We start from the raw sequence: 15,737 nt of genomic DNA, 5'->3' as shown, positions 1-15,737 counted from the left end.
ATAAAAAAGTGTGCCAGTCACTGAACTATACCTCGGTGGCAGGACCAGGGCCCGGGGCAGAGGGCCTAAATTCCACATGCCAGATAGTAGGACAATCACTGAAGGCAAACTAACAGGGCACATGGGGTCCCCCGTACCCACAGGCTCAAATTAACAAGAGACATAATTTCACCATCAATTTTTTTTTTCCTATTTGATACACCTGGAGAGGTCTAGGAAACATTAGGGGGATGTTTACATATACATATACCTATACACACACACACACACACACACAGAGAATTGTGGAGCTGTTCAGAACTGTCACTGGTTTCTCACTGCCAAAGTGAAAATGCCCCCAAATCCTCAAACTGAGATTCTCATTTGTCCTCACTTCTCCCCAACCCCAATTCTTCCTTCAAGTTGACCTGGTCAATCCACCACACACAGCTGCTTGTTCTCACTTCTGTAACTAACACAGTTCCAGAGATTCTGACATCACACAGACCACCCTCCCTTGGGTTAAAGGTCAACCCAAGTCAGGACAACTCCAGTCCCATTTTTCCTGAAAACTCAACTGGCCGGACAACTTTCCCAAAGTGATCTTCTCCTTTCCTTCTCAGAATTCCTGTGCATGTGTTTCCTGGCTCTGCTCCAGCTGTTATCTGCTACTTATGGCTTTTGTCATTTTATGGTCACTTTCTACACTTTTTCTCACCTTCCTAATTGTTAAGTTCCTTAAGAGCAAGGAGAGAATGTGACAATACTTGGTATAATTATTACCTAGGTGGGGTCTTTGAGAGATTAACATATAGCTCTGGGGGCGCACCGGTGGCTCAGTGGATTAAGCCTCTGTCTTTGGCTCAGGTCATGATCCCAGGGTTCTGGGATCGAGTTCTGCATTGGGCTCTCTGCTCAGTAGGGAACCTGCTTCCCTTCCTCCCTCTCTGCCTGCTTCTCTGCCTACTTGTGATCTCTGTCTGTCAAATAAATAATAAAATCTTTAAAAAAATATAGCTCTGGGCATAAACTACTTATGGTTTAAAACTATGAGTCATTTCTCTTTTCTAAAATTCTAAAATACATGTTTCCTACACCCTGGTAATTTTGGTATTATACCATAAACAAAACTACAGTTTTAAATAAAATGCTTTCTTTTTCAGTGCCAGAATTTAACAAGTAAGACTGGTGCGAACCACATAGGCAGCTCACAGCAAAGGTGCCAGTCTCAGAACAGTCTTGGCTGCGCTGTGGCCCTGGTGCGCCCCACCTGACACAGCACTCACAAGTGCTAATCGAAAAACGGATCTCTCTCCTAGGGCTCTGAATGCTGCTGATAAGCAACATTAGTCACAGAAATATTGGCTGTTTTGTACTCAGCTCTGGGACTGGGGGTGGGGGAGGTGGGGGGTCGGGGACCCAATGCTGGGGGTGGGGTGGGGTGGGGCCCATGAGGACCACCAGACCACGCCAAGGGGGAAGAACAGCTCAGACGCAGGCTACTCACCACCATGTTGTATGCATCAGGAACTTCAGTTTCAAACTGAAATTTTCCACCCTGGTAGTAACCCTCATCTATCGAAAACACAAAACAAAACAAAAAATCCTTTAAATTAAAAAAAAGGAAACAAAAAGCAAACACCGTGTTAGGATATGGCAAATACAGAGAATTAAGAGTTAAACAACAGGACTGCGGGGTTCCTTGTTACTTCATCAAATCCTGCCCCTGCTCTAAAGATGAACCCCAATTAATGCCCTGCTGATCTTTGTCACCCCACTAGCTGTGCCCCCTCAGAGGAGGCACAGGCACCCCCCTCCCCCAGGGACTGCTTCCTCTTCCTCAGTCTCCCAGGACCCATCCAAGGAACCCTGTTCTCACCTCGGTCCACCCAACTCTACATTCCAGAACCCATGGGCTCACGTCATAACAGGTAACCATCCTGTTTGAGCTGCAGGGTCGTCTGTTTGCTGCTGGTCGCCCTGTGAGAATGTCAGATCCCCCCAGGGCTGGGGGACAAGCAGTGAGGCATACGGACAGAATCCCTGCCTGAGAGAGAGTGCACAGGCGACACTTCCGGGCTGGCTGGCTGAGTTTTTGAACAGAGCACACCCTCTGGAAAGGGGCTAACGGGCATGCAGGGGGATGTCTGGAATCAGGGTAGCACTGGGTCAGACCCCAGGATACAGTCTCAACTCCCACAATGGTGTCAGCCACCTCCCAGTCTCTGTAGGGTCCACGCGGGGGTGAGCCGGGCCTGCGCCTGCATTGTAAATGCTGCTAGGGCTGCTGTCAGAAGAGGGCGCTCCACCATGAAGGTGCTCAAGCCTGAAAAAACTGCCCCTCCCCGCTGCCCCACTGGGGCAAATTACTCTAAGCTCCCCAACTTGACAAAATTAATACCATCTTTAAAATGAAAGTTCAACTTCCCCCCAAATATTTATCACCATGAACAAATCAGCAATAGTACATCTCATTGCTTCCCTCAGCTATTTATGTAAAACAAACATTTAATAGGAAGTTGTTAGTTTCCAGTAAGTCATCACTAAAAAGCTTTTTGGGAATGCGTCAATATTTATGTCGTCCAGCAGGTAAAACTAACAATACCTGGACCCCAAAATTTTCATTCTTTGCCAGTATGACAGAAGAGAAAGACTGTTTCATTTTACATTCCTCTGAAGAAAAGTGGCGAGGCTGAAATTTATTTCATATGGAGTCCTTTTTCAATAAGAATGGAATGACTGATGTTCCATAAGTAGCCTTGTATTACTGAGGTACCCATGTTTTAATTACAATATAAAAAAGCTCTGAAGAAGATTAACCTTTGCCTTTTATATTTGTTATAATGTTTCTTAGTCTGCTGCTTGTCTTTTGGTTTTGTGGTTCAACTAGTTTTCACTTTTGAGAAGCTATTCTTTCTGTGGTTTCTGTCTTTGGTATTACCCTTAAAAAGATCTTTCCCAACCAATATCACAGAAACACTTGATCTCTGTTTTCTCTTAGTGATCCTGTGGTTTCACATGTTCCATCCGCTCATCCACTCATCTAGAACAAGGTGGTGTGTTTTTTCTCTTTGTGTGGTGGTGTGTCTTTCTTTTTCTCTTTCTAATCTATCATATAGCATTTACCGTTCTACCCTCCCCACTGATCTGATGCGTCTACTTCTAGTGTTTCCAAGTGTACCTGGATTCATAACTGACACTACCAAGTCTTTGGAAAAGACTCTGGGGAAAAATTTTACCTCCAGATACAAGAACTTTCCTAACAAGTGGCATCTCAGATATAAAATAATCAGAGGATACCCTTGCTCACCAGAGGTTCTGTGTTGCACAGCGGTCACTGCAGAGTGGCCTAGCGCTGGGCTCTGTAAATGACACCAGAACCCCAGCTTCGGGTGCAGAGCTCCATCTGCTCTCCTCTCTTCTTGCTCCCCAAGGCTGTGCCCCAGCCACTCCATCCTGCCACACCACTGTGGTTTTTCTCCAGCTGGCTTTCCGTGCCACAATTATATAGTTTCAACTCTATTTACCAGTTTCAAAAAAACTATTATTTGGTCTAATGGGGTTTTGGTTTTACCATATTCCTCTGTCCTAGTCAAGTTCTCGATTAGTAATTATTAGAATTATATAATCTCTGAACCCACTGAAAATCAAGAGCAAACAGACAGTTCTAATTTTTGCTCTATTTCATGAACTACGCTTTCAGGAAAGATTATCAACTCCTGAGCCAGAACTTCGTTTTTCCTCTTCTAAGGTATGTAGCTTTCCCAATCCACCCTGTTTATGAATTTGTCTAGAAATGCCATACTCCCACTTATGCTGAGGAGCAGATTGGACTGAGAGGAGACTCAAGAGCATCTCGTTTCCTGTGATTTTCTTGACAAAAGACCCCAGGGAAGAGTTCCTGCAGATCCACCTTCCGGGTCTGGCTCCCAAGCTGGCACTTTGCAGGGCGGAGGCTGAGAACTGCCTACGTGGCTCTGGAGCCAGCGGGCAGAGGGGTCATTGAAAGCATCCACAACCCAGTGTGGACCACACAAGTCGGGGCCCCGCCCACTACGGCCATGACTATCCATGGCTGCTGCGGCTGAAAACGTCTTTCTTCTCAGATAACTGGACCTTCAGGTACAACAATGAAATGCAGTAGGAAAGTCCTGGCATCCAGCTCTCACTGGGCTGGCCTATCCCTGCCACCCATGTTACAATGACAGGAATCCTCTCTTTCCCTCCTCTTGTATCCTGGAGCACAACCCACTCACTCCTGCCTTCCAAAAATCATATATACTATTTCTGCACCAGGTGAGGGGTATTCCTGGGAGAAGACTGTCCAAGGCGTAGGTGGGTAAACAGTCTCAGGATAGTCCACTTCTAGGTGGTCAGCGTCCAAGTGCATTCTCTCCTAAAATGACATTGCCTAATAGTCTCAAGAGGGCAGAAGTCCTGCAGGCCTCCCCTTCCTTTTCCCTTCTCACAGCTACATCCACTTAGAGCAGAAGGCTGATATCTCAGCTCTTCTCTTACCAGGACATACTGCCCCCAAGGTCCAAACATCCCAGAGGACAAAGATCACAGGAAAGCCCTTTGAATGGAGGCACATGGCAGGGCTGTACTTATCCTACACCCAGTTCTGTTAAGGGCAAAATAGGGCCTTATAAATAAAATATCCCAGTTCATACTGGAATGTCTTAAATTCAGACACATCATAGAGTTTGATGGCAGGGATGATTAGGATTTCACTTGGCACCTTCAATCCCTAGACTACTATCAAAGAACACATTATCCTCACGAGAAGCAAGCAAACAGGGAGCCAACAAGCCACAGGCACAGCATCTTCTTCTACCCCAGTGACTGACTCCATGCCTCACCTAACTGCTAGGATTTAAACTCAGAAAAGAGGTGGCTGACGGTACATTTAGAAATAAGTAAGACTTCTGCGAGTGAGTCTGACTGATGACTGGGCTGACGATTAGAACTGGTTCTGCCCATTTATGCACTGGAGATAATTCTGATAAACTGAATGAGCTAATCTGCAGTTTCAAGCTTTTGAGAAAATATAAAGCATACATTTTTATATTGATAAAGGTATGACAAAATCAATATCACAATATTCTCAACTCTTGCTGAGAATTTCAGGTAAAATGACAGATGTTTCTAAGTGAAGACAGGTCTGACTAATGGTCAGTTGACAGGTCTTGGGAAAGTGGTTTTGGTAAATGCCTCAGAAACTGTGATGCTAAAGGACTCTGAAGACTGTGCTTGGAAAGCCTTCTCCAAGTCAGGTGGGTTCCAATTCTCTGCTTTCAACAAAATGGAAGGACCTTAATCAGTAATCAGCAAAAAGATCAACAAAATATCTTTTATGATATTTTTGGCCCCTAACTTTGAAGTCCAAGGACAAAATGTCATAGCTATAACAAAACACCTTCCAGGCCTGTCTGAACAAGCAGTCCTCAGTGTCTACAACTACAGAAACAAAAAGGAAAATTGATACTGAACCCTTTTGTCTAGCATAAAGTCATTCATTCACAAATACATCAACTAAACCAGAGAAACATCCTAATAACTCCATCATTCCCAGATACATGAAATGCTATTTTATGTTTAATAACCATCAAAGCTTGCAACATATTATTTAAAGTCATTATTTATTCAACAATTATTTGATGAGTGCTTATGATGTGCCAGACACTGGTGAAAGCAGCAAAAGACCTTCTTGCCCTTACAAAGCTTACATTCTAGTGGAAGAGAGACAAAATAAATAAGGAAATCATATAACAGAAGGTGAAAGATCCAAGGGAGTAGGTGCTGTGATTTTAAATAGGGCGCTCAGAGAGCGCAAAGGCCTGAAGAAAGAAGGCCACTGGGGTGAAGAACACTCCAAGCCAGGGGGAGGAGGGGTTGCGGGCTGGTGTTGGGGAGCTGAGGCTCAAGAGGCCACTGTGAGAGTGCTAGCTTTTATGCAGAGGGAGACAGGGAGCCATGGGAGGGGTCTGAGCAGAGGAGGGACAGGCTGGAGGCCCTGTGAGGTTATCTGCTACTATGACCCTGGTGAGACAATAAGCTGTTAGGACCAGGGTGGAAGCAGTGAAATGGGAATACTCTGATGGGAGACACACCAGCGTTTGCTGACAGATTAGGTGAGGGATGGGGAACAAGGAGCCACAGAAGAGCTGAGCTCTCTGACCTTGCAAAGCCAAGGGCAGGGTTGCCACCAGAAGATAAAAAGGCATTGAGGGGCACCCCTGCACCAAGTTCCACGTCAGACATGTGAATCTGAGGTTTCATGTCAACAATCAAGCAGAGGTGTCCATTGGCAGCAAAAACATCATTCTGGAGTGTGGGGGAGGTTGGGGCTGGTTGAGGTCGTTTGGGAGCTGTTCAGTAGACAGAAGCACTCAGATTTCATGAGAAGACTATGGAGGTCCAAGGACAGGACAGAGTCTGAAGGGTGAGGAGAGGAGCCAGGAGGGGCAGCTGGCACCATTAGAGGAAGACCAGAAGCCAGGACTGGTGCAAACAATGACTAACAACCATTCAAAAGAAACTGCTTGAGGCCTAAGAGTCTTAAAGAAACCTTCAAAATAATTTTTATATATACATATACATGTGCATGTATAAATAAATATATATATTTTTATAGAATAGCAGGACAGGGTGACAAAATACTTAGCAGAAAAATGTTCACACTGAGATAAAATTCAGTAGGACACGTGGAATAAAATGAAGAGTGCCAGGAGAAAAGGCAGCATTGACCACTTTCCAATCACTGCAGTAGAGCTTGCTCATGTTTCTCCAAAAATGCATGATAGTGGGAGTATCCATTTAGATTCTACTGGAAACATTTTAAGGAGCAATAGAATACTTTTATCTTTAAATGTCAGTATTTACAGCACACTGGAAATTATACTGTATGCACATTTTAAACCGAAAAGGGAGAGCACCATCCCTGCCAAGATGAGCCTACAGGCTGGGGTCAGCACACTTGTTCTGTAAAGAGGCAGACAGGAAGCACTTAGGCTTCGGGCCATAGGTCTCTGTCACGCATCTTCTCTTGTTTGTTTTTTCATAGCTCTTTAAAAATGTAGAAGTCATTCTCAGCTTGAGGGACACACAAAAACTGGCCCTGGGCATTCTGGCTCACCTTTGGGATGGGGTCTAGTGTGCGGACCCCAACATGAAAATGCACAAAGACAAGGGGCACCGGGGTCGGGGGGAGGGCTCAGTTAGTTAAGAGTCTGCCTTTGGCTGGGGTCATGATCACGGGGTCCTGGCTGATCAAGCACCACACTGGGCTCCCTGCTCAGTGGGGAAGTCTGCTTCTCCCTTTCTCTCTGCTGATCCCCCTCCCCCTGCTCATGCTCATGTGCTCTCTCTCTTTCAAATAAATGAAAATAATTTTTTTTTTTAAGATTTTTTATGTATTTGTCAGAGAGAAAGAAAGAGACAGAGACAGAGCACAGTCAGGGGGAGCAGCAGACACAGGGAGAAGCAGGCTCCCTGCTGAGCAGTGAGCCTGACGTAGGACTTGACCCCAGGGACCTGAGCTAAAGGCAGTGCTGAATGGACTGAGCCCCCCAGGTATTGCATAAAAAATAAAATCTTAAAAAGAAACAATACACAAAGAAACTGTGCAGCTGACCTTTGTGATGGTGACGCATTGTGACACAATGCGCATGAAGCTGGCTCACTGAAGAGGGGAAGAAGCTGCTGTGGCTTGGATTACTCAGGGGAAACCTGGGGGATACACAGTTAGGTACAACCTGAAATCATTATGACAACCACTACAATATTAAGCACACAGACACAGGGGGCATGGACCACATGGTCACTGACCCAGTCACCACAGTGCAGTGGGACGGGCACAACAACACTGTTTCAAAGAAGAAACTGGGGCATGTGCAGTAAGTAACTGGCTGCAGCCCCATGGCTAGGAGAGGCACAGCCACTGCGAATCAGGCTGTCTCACTGGGAATTGAGGATGAGCAGGGCAGAGGAGGGGAAGACAAAGAGACAGTATCCATTAGAAGGCGGACCGGGAGCAGAGTGGCAGACAGGACTGGTGAGCCAGCTATGGCAGATGTGCAGCCTGGTGCCAGCCATGGAGGTGGGCAAGTGCTTGGTGGTGATATGGGGTCAGGAACCAGCAAGGAGCCGCAGATAGACAGAGTCAGCTGTCATGAAAAGAGGGTGAGATTTAGAGGAAACCACAGGCATAACACAAGGAAAGAAGCAGTAACGATGAAAAAGAAGCAAATAAAACATCAACAGGTAAAAAAAAATAGTATCTGAAATGAAAATTTCACTGGATATGGTGCATAGTAAATCAGACCCTGCAGAAATAGGAATTACCCACCACGAAGCAGAGAAAAAAGTGAACAAAGCTAAAAACTTGTGACCCAATGAAGGTATAGTTTCCATGCCGAGGTAATATATATGCCAGAGTTCCAAGAAGGGGTTTCAGAAAAAATATTTAAAGAAATGTTGATCAAATTATTTCTAAGTTTCGTGAAAACTAAACTCACAAATCCAGCAAGCTCAACAAGCCCAGGTGAGGTCAACAACCACATCAAAGCACATAACTGCTAAAAATGTGGTAAAGAGACTCTTAAAAGCAACCAGAGAATAAAAGGCACATCACATAACGTTGAACAAAGAATCAGCAGTAACTCAGCAGGCAGCAGGAAAGTGATGCTGAAACCGTCACCAGCAGGGCTGCACTACAGACGAACCCAAAGGTGTTTTTCAGCAGAAGGAAAGTAACAGGAAACTCAGACCTACCACAAGGAGTGAAGGTCACTGGCAGTTAGTATGTTGGTAAACACAGAAAGAGCAGACTGTCTAAAGCTGGGTTACAACATACGTAGAGGAGACATGAAAAGTAGAAAATGAAGGCTGGGGTGGGAAATATCTTGTTATCTGTCTAAGCTTCCACCTTCAGAACCAGAAAAAGAAGAATTAAACTGAAAATAAGCCGAAGGAAGATAATAAAGATATGAGCAAGAAAAAAAAATATGTTAGGGGAAAATCAGTGCAACCAAAAGCTGGTTCTCTGCAGAGACTAAAACCAATGATCTTCTAGCTAACCTGATCAAGAAAAAAGAAAACATTTTCAATAGGAATTAAAGAAGTGTGATATCACACAGACTCCACAGAATTTTATAGGGCAAGATATTAAGAACAACTTTACATCAATAAATGTGAAAATGTGGAAGACATGAAAGACATAAATTACCAAAGCTCACTTGAGAATGAATAACCAAAATAGCTCTCCACCTACTAAAGAAACTGTATTCATGCTTAAAATGTTACCACAAAAAAAAGACAACATTCCAGAGCTAGAGGACCTCCCTGGTGAATTCTACCGATGACTGGAGAATTCTACCCCTGAGTACAGAACCGATACTAACTCTTCATACACTGTCCTGGAAAGAGAAGGAAACATGTCCTTCATTCAACGAGAGAGCAACAGAAGGAGAGAAACAAGACCCTTCTCCTGCACCATATGGAAAACGAACTAAAAATGGATCACAGACCAAACTGTAATATCTAAAGCTAAAAACTACTTTAAAAAAACAAGAGCTCTTATTTCTTAGAGCTCTTAGGGCACAGAAAGCACAGCGCTCTGTATTTGCTTATATGGTCGCTGTAGGTGAATTACTACAGTAATTCACCACAAACTCAGTGGCCTAAACAACACGAATTTACTAACTTTTGTTGGTCAGAAGTCCTAAATAGGTGGCATGGGGCTAAAATCAGAGAGTGGGCAAGGCTGCGTTCCTTTCAGGGAGCTCTGGGGAAATTCTGTTTCCTTCAGTTTCCAGCTTCAAGAGGCTCTTCCTCCACCTTCAAATTCAGTGACGGCCAATGGGAACGATGACACAGGGCAACACACGGCGGAATCTTGAGAGCACTGTGCTAAGTGAAAGAAGCCAGATACAAAAGCTACATACTTTCAGACCATTTATACGGCATTCTGGAAAAGGCACAATGATGGGGGCGATGGCTGCTAGGGGCCAGGGAACCTTTCTGAGCTGACAGAAACATCCTGTACCTAGACTGCCCTGGTGGTTACACACTGTGTTTGTCAAAATGCAGAAAACACCCCAGAACAGTGAACTGTCAATCAGATCTCTGCTACACATGATTTTTGAAAAAGATTAAAAAAAAAAGCCCATGATACTTAAAAGGGACTAACAGATGGGACAAGAAACCAAGAGTGCTGGCAATTTTTACAATACGCCAGAAAGCTCAGCATTTAAACAGCTTTATATACATTACACGGGTGTTTACTGGTGACAGTAAGAATATACATTAGGCATGGTAATGAACAGCTTTAAAAAGAATAAGTCAGATATTTCATCTCTCTGTCACTGGAAGAAACTTGAGTGTCCCAAGGAAGAATGTGCCTTGGAGTTTCATGCGAGGTGAGGGGAAGAAATTGGCGCAAGAGCAGTGTGCATCAGACATGTGGGATGGTGTCAAGTTTACCTGTAGTGTCTGGAATGAGCCAAGACAAGAGCAGTGGATGTTTTCCCAACAAAGGTTAGCCAATGCAAAGGCAGGTAACAGATAGTCTTAAAAGCTCACGTTGTACTTCTATTACATACAAAAAGAGAAGAATTGCCACCTCTATTTCTAGGGTTTAACTGAAAGAAAAGACCTCACCAGAAAAAAGTCTGTTTCTCTTCAAAATTATCCCTTCATGATGGTTATCTACATCTTAAAATTAAAAGTCAACCTAGAAACAACCAGGGAGAGTATGCCTTCTGGGTCTGAAACTTGATGTGCTAACCATGAATGACTGCAGTGTAGGTCAAGGCAAAGGGCCTGCTTCAGTATTTTGCTCCAACTCAATAGCTTTTAAAATCTCCACAATTATTTAAATGTTGTTCCAAATGTTCAAGGGTGAAAAGAAACCCATATTTCAGGCTTATCAACATTATTTCTTTGTTCAGAAATTAGGATCTTACTGTATTTCACATTTAGAAAGTTTCTGTAAGTCCAAAACTCTGAAACAAAGCTAAAAAGGGGCATTAATCAAATTAATAGGGGTAACAGATAAAACAATTAGAATTTTATGACTTACTGTATGCTACACTTTTATTGTCATGTACCAATTTGGGAGTTTTTATAAATTAAATGTTCAAATTAAAAAAACACAAATAACCTAACACACTTAGAAACCAATTTAGGTGAACACACAAATACACAAGATCTACAATGCAGCTACAGAATTCCCTAATCAGAATTTTTATATATGTAACATTATTAAAAAGATGTTATTTAATAAAGAACTTATATCCAGTTGCATAAACCTTACAAGTTAGTAACAACAAGAGAAGCAACCTAATTTAAATGGGAAAAATATCTGAACAGACACTTGAACAAAGAAGATACACAAATAGCAAACAAGCACAGGAAAAGATGGTCAGCACTGTTAGTCACTAGAGAAATGCAAATAAAAGTCACAATGAGATATATACCCACCAAAATGGCTAAAATTGAAAAGAATGACAATACCAGTTGTTGGCAAGAACGTGAGGTGAATGGAATTCTCATTCACTGCTAGCAGGACTGCAAAACAGTACTTATACTCTGGAAAACTACATAGCAGTGTCTTATGAAGTTAAACTCGCTCTTATCACTTGACCCAGTAATTCCATTGCCAGGGGAAACAAAGACATAATGGCAAAGACCTGCACACAAAGGTTTTTATAGCAGCTTTACACACAATGGTTCCAAAGTGGAAACACCGGTGAACTGATAAACTTGTATACACATATAGGATAGAATACATTCATCAAAAAAAAGAGAGAGATACAAAATACTGACTAATGCTACAACACAGGTGAAACTCAAAAGCATTATGCATTAAAAAATGTAACTTACACCTCAACCAATATTGCTTTGAAAAAATTTTTTAAATCAATGATCTGTTTCCACCTTAAGAAAGTAGAAAAAGGGGGCACCTGGGTGGCTCAGTAAGTTAAGTGACAGACTCTTGATTTCAGCACAGGTCAGATCTCAGGGTGGTGAGATCAAGTCCTGTGTTAGGCTCTGTGCTCAGCAGAGTCTGTTTGAGATTCTTTCCCCCTCTGCCCCTCCCCTACTCGCACATATGCCTGTGTGGTCTCTAATAAACAAAATCTTTTTAACAAAAGGGTGGGTGTAGGAAAAAAAAAAAGCAAATTAAACCCAAAATATAAGGGATGAAATAATAAAGAACAGAAATCAATGATATGCACAAATAACTGAGAAAAACAAAAGTGAGTTCTTTGCAAAGATCAACTGGATAAACCTCAAGCTAACATGATCAAGAAAAAGAAGACCCAAATTACCAGTATCAGGAAAGAAAAAGGAGACATCAGTAAAGATCTTATATACAGTAGTGGAATAAGAGAATATTCTGAACAACTTTTATTATCAAAAATTCTACAGTTTAGGTGAAACAGACAAATTCCTTGGAAGAAAAAAATTACCAAAGCTGACTTAAGAAACACAGATGAATAACGCTATATCTATTTTTTAAAGTAAAAACTTTCGAGAAGGAAAACTCTAGGTCCAGACTATTTAACTGGTGAATTCTACGAGAAATTTAAGGAAGAAATAATACCAATCCTATACAAACTCTCAGCAAACAAGAGGGAACACTTCTTCATTTATTCTACCAAGCTAGCATTGCTGATGCCAAAACCAGACAAAATAATCAAAGAAAAATACAAACCAACATTCCTCATTAATATGGACATAAAATTCTATATAAAAATATTAACAAATTTAATCCAGCAATAGAAAGAAAATGGATAATATATCACGGCCAACTGGGGCTTATGGCAGGAATATAAGGTTGGTTTACAATTCATAACTTAAATGTATTTTACCATACAAAATAAAGGAGAAAAAAATCATATGATCATATCAATTAGTGCAGAAAAAAGTATTAGAAAGAACTGAACACATATGATACAAACTCTCAGCAAATGAGGAAAAAAAGGTAACTCTTCAACCTGAAAAGGACATATTTTTTAAAAAAACCCAGAGCTAACATCATATTTAGTTAGTAATAAGTGCTTCTCCCCCAGGATTAGGAACAAGGCAAAGACGTGCTCTCATCTCTATTCAACATCATACTGGAGGTCACAGCCAGTGCAATAAGAAAAAGAAATTAAAGGCATACATACTGGTAAGAAAGTAAAAACGTCTTTATTACAGATGCAATGATCTTTTTTTTTTTTTTAAAGATTTTATTTATTTGGCAGAGAGACAGCAACAAAAGGAAAACAAGCAGGGGGAGTGGGAGAGAAGAAGCAGACCTCCCGCTAAGCAGGAAGCCTAATGTGGGGCTCGATCCCAGAACCCGAGCCAAAGGTAGACACCTAATGACTAAGCCACCCAGGCACCCCCAGATGCAAGGATCACAGATATAAAAATCCCAAGAATATGTTAAGAAGCTACTAGAACTTAGGGGCACCTGGGTGGCTCAGTGGGTTAAAAGCCTCTGCCTTCGGCTCAGGTCATGGTCCCGGGGTACTTGGATCGAGCCCCACATCGAGCTCTCTGCTCAGCAAGGAGCCTGCTTCCTCTCTCTCTCTGCCTGCCTCTCTGCCCACTTGTGATCTCGCTCTGTCAAATAAATAAATAAAATCTTCAAAAAAAAAAAAAAAAAGAAAGAAACTACTAGAATTTAGTAAGTGAATTTAGCAAGATGACAGGACATGTAATCAATATATTAAACAATCAATTGTACTTTTATATAATTAGTAACAAGTAAAACGGAAATTTAAAAAATACCATTTATAACCACTTAAAAAGAAATACTTGGTGTTATATTTGCAAGACCTATACACTGGAAAGTACAAAAACGCTGCTAAGAGACAGTAAGGAAATTCTGAGTAAGTAGAGACATTCACGTGCTAATGCATGGCAAGACTCACTTGTGAAGATGCCATTTCCCACAGAACTGATCTATAAAGTCAACACCATCTCAGTTAAAATCCCAGCACTGGAGAAAGGCAAATTAAAACCACATCGAAATACTATTCATATCCAAATACTGAGAAATATGTAGAACAACTGGAATTTCTCATACATTGCTGGTCAGTGTATAGTACAACCCCTTCAGAAAGTTCTTAAAAAGCTAAACAAAGATCTTCCTGTGACTCAGAAATTTCACTTTTAAGTGGAATTAAAGAGAAAATGAATGAACGAGTGAAAATAGGAGTATAAAAAGGATGGTATGAAAATGCTAATAGCAGTTGTATTCCTAATAGCAAAAAGCTGGAAAGAATTCAAATGTCAACAAATAGGAAAATGAGCAATTATGGCATACTCATAAAATAAAAAGAAAGAAGCCACTGATACAACACATGTGAATTTTAAAACAACTTATATGAAAGAGGCCAGAAAAAGAGTACATATAAAAGATTCCATTCATATGAAATTCAAGAACTGACAAAAGTCATTTATGCTAACAAATCAGAAAGGAATTTTGGGTGGGTAGCCAGGGGCAAGGAATTGCCTGCAGAGGCAAAAGGGAATTTTGGAAATGTTGGAAATATCTTTACTAGGGTTGTGGTTACATACAGTCCAAATTAGTATATTTTATTGTTTATTATCTTATACCTCAGTAAAAATCTACTTAAAAAGTAAAAACTAAAATTAAAAATATTGTTATTTAATCCCCTGTTCCTCTCTGCCAAGTCACAGTGAGGCAGGCTGAGGGACCCCCCCCCCCCCCCGACCAAGTTAGCTGAGCAACAGGTTTTCACAGGGTCCTTCGAACTTCACCAAGATTCCCAGGAGTATCTCAGCAAGTCTCTAAGTGTTTGCTTTTTCTCAATTCGTTTCACTTACTAGTATTTTTTCTTACTTTGTGAGTTGATGTGGAGACTTTTCCCCCTCTTAAATTCAGTTCTTTTCTTTTCCTCTACCACCAAAATACATGTCCATCTTTTCTCCAAAGAGTACATTTATTCCTAAGCACAAAAACAATCTGAAAACAAAACTATGACAATGTTACCCAGTATTAACAGGAACTATCTTGCCAGGAGCCATGTGAAAAAGAGTTTTGAGCTTCAACTACCAATACAGATCTCCCACTCTGACCATCCAAACATCTAGAACTTACTAATGCTGAGTGTGTCCACTACTGGCGGCTGCTAGTGTGCCACTTTCCAAACCTTCTGCTTCAGGCCTGGTTAAAACTTCTATCAGTTAGGCAGGTCTCTACAGTTTCTTCCCAATACTAAGAGGAGTAGGACTCCAAAAAGCTGTTTTAAGACAAATTTTTAGGGCTGGCAGATCTCTGCCATGTTTCTCTTAATAACAAAGGGCAGGAACCAGCAGCTTTCTGACACACTACCACCACAAACCATGGATACCCACAGCATGGGAAGTGCAGGCTGAGCACACAGCTCAGTGTGATAATTGTGTCCGTGATGTACACGATTATACAAATATTACAAATTACAAATATAAATGCTAAAGTACTAAATAGTTACAGACACCAAAACACAAGCTACTTTTTAATTTGATGCAACAGTGAATATCAAAACAACAGCAACTGTGGTCCACTTTCAAGAACAGTAAGAACATAGAAGATGGTGTCATAATCTCAGTAATCATAACATCCATGTAATTCCGTAAAAAAAGCAAAAGCAAAAGGAGAAACTCTTATTCAGAGGGTGGACTTGACACAAACCCATGTAAGATGTTAACAAGCCCGGCAAATTCAAAAAAGGTCTCTGAGTGGCCGGGAAGGC

General features: G+C 41.7%; 1 protein-coding gene across 2 annotated transcripts in view; it reads right to left on the bottom strand.

The window, feature by feature from the left end:
- The window catches only part of UBE2F (ubiquitin conjugating enzyme E2 F (putative)), a 53,620-nt gene that overhangs the window by 18,186 nt on the left and 19,697 nt on the right, over positions 1 to 15,737 (bottom strand). For both annotated transcript variants that reach the window (XM_059393815.1, XM_059393814.1), the window contains one exon: positions 1,487 to 1,554. In XM_059393815.1, coding sequence (XP_059249798.1) covers positions 1,487 to 1,554 — 68 coding nt within the window. The remainder of the gene's footprint in view (positions 1 to 1,486; positions 1,555 to 15,737) is intronic.

This window comes from Mustela nigripes, chromosome 3 (assembly GCF_022355385.1).
Source record: "Mustela nigripes isolate SB6536 chromosome 3, MUSNIG.SB6536, whole genome shotgun sequence".
Classification (NCBI taxonomy): Eukaryota; Metazoa; Chordata; class Mammalia; order Carnivora; family Mustelidae; genus Mustela; species Mustela nigripes.
This window is presented reverse-complemented; position numbering and strand designations above follow the sequence as displayed.